At 34.0% G+C, this 952-nt stretch overlaps 1 protein-coding gene across 1 annotated transcript in view; it reads left to right on the top strand.

The window, feature by feature from the left end:
* HGF (hepatocyte growth factor) overlaps window positions 1-952 on the top strand; it is an 82,224-nt gene that overhangs the window by 56,933 nt on the left and 24,339 nt on the right. The window contains exon 10 of the mRNA XM_007944871.2: window positions 316-418. Coding sequence (XP_007943062.1) covers window positions 316-418 — 103 coding nt within the window. The remainder of the gene's footprint in view (window positions 1-315; window positions 419-952) is intronic.

Below are 952 nucleotides of genomic sequence, written 5' to 3'. Positions count from 1 at the left end.
ATCCTTCTTCAGGGAATGGTCCCTTCTGACAACATGACTGAGTAGATGAGATGAAGTCTGGCCATTCTCAGTTCCAAGGAGCATTCTGGCTGCACATCCTCCAAGAAAGATTTGTTAGTTCTTTCAGCAGTCCATGATACTTTCAGCATTCTTCACTAACATCACAACTCAAAAGCATTGACTCTTCTTCGATCTTCCTTCAATTTCATAGTGTTTTGTTTTTATGTTGGTTTTCATGAGTTTATATGTACACTTTTTTTCTTTGTCTAATGTCCCTAATATTCATTGGGCTTCTTTCCATCTATTTATGTGTAGATTGTTATCGTGGGAATGGCAAGAGTTATATGGGCAACTTATCCAAGACAAGATCTGGACTAACATGTTCCATGTGGAACAAAAACATGGAAGACTTACACAGGTATGTGAATGTCTTTCTTTCCATATGTAGCATGCAGTGATAACAGCAAATATGTATATATGATAAATATGTTGCTATGTAATAGATATAGAGTGTGATTCACAAATGCAAGTCATATATGTAATTTTTTAAAATTTTCTAGTAGGCACATTAAGTAAAAATATATAGTCAAAGTTAATTTTAATAATATATTTCATTTACACCAGTATATCTAAAATTTTGTCATTTCCAATATAATATTAGTGAGATATATTACATTCTTTTCTCATACTAAATATCAAAATCTGTTGTATATTTATACCAATCTCAATCTGGACTGGCCATAATACAAGTGCTGAATACCCACTTGTAGCTAGTAGTTGCGTGTAGCTTTTGGTCAGTGTAGCTCTAGAACTTCAAAGATGACAGAGTTCTGCCCTCACGGAGCTCACACCCTAGTGTGGAATGTCAGCTAACTGGAAATGCCAATATCATGTTATAAAAACCATGAAAGATAGCGTTTTTTTAATACTGCAGAAATGCAAGAATAGCTAC

Source organism: Orycteropus afer, unplaced genomic scaffold (genome assembly GCF_000298275.1).
Source record: "Orycteropus afer afer isolate SDZICR_OR568_19922 unplaced genomic scaffold, OryAfe1.0 scaffold00007, whole genome shotgun sequence".
NCBI classification, from domain to species: domain Eukaryota; kingdom Metazoa; phylum Chordata; class Mammalia; order Tubulidentata; family Orycteropodidae; genus Orycteropus; species Orycteropus afer.
Note: the sequence above shows the minus strand (reverse complement) of the source record. Positions and strands in the feature narration are given on the sequence as shown.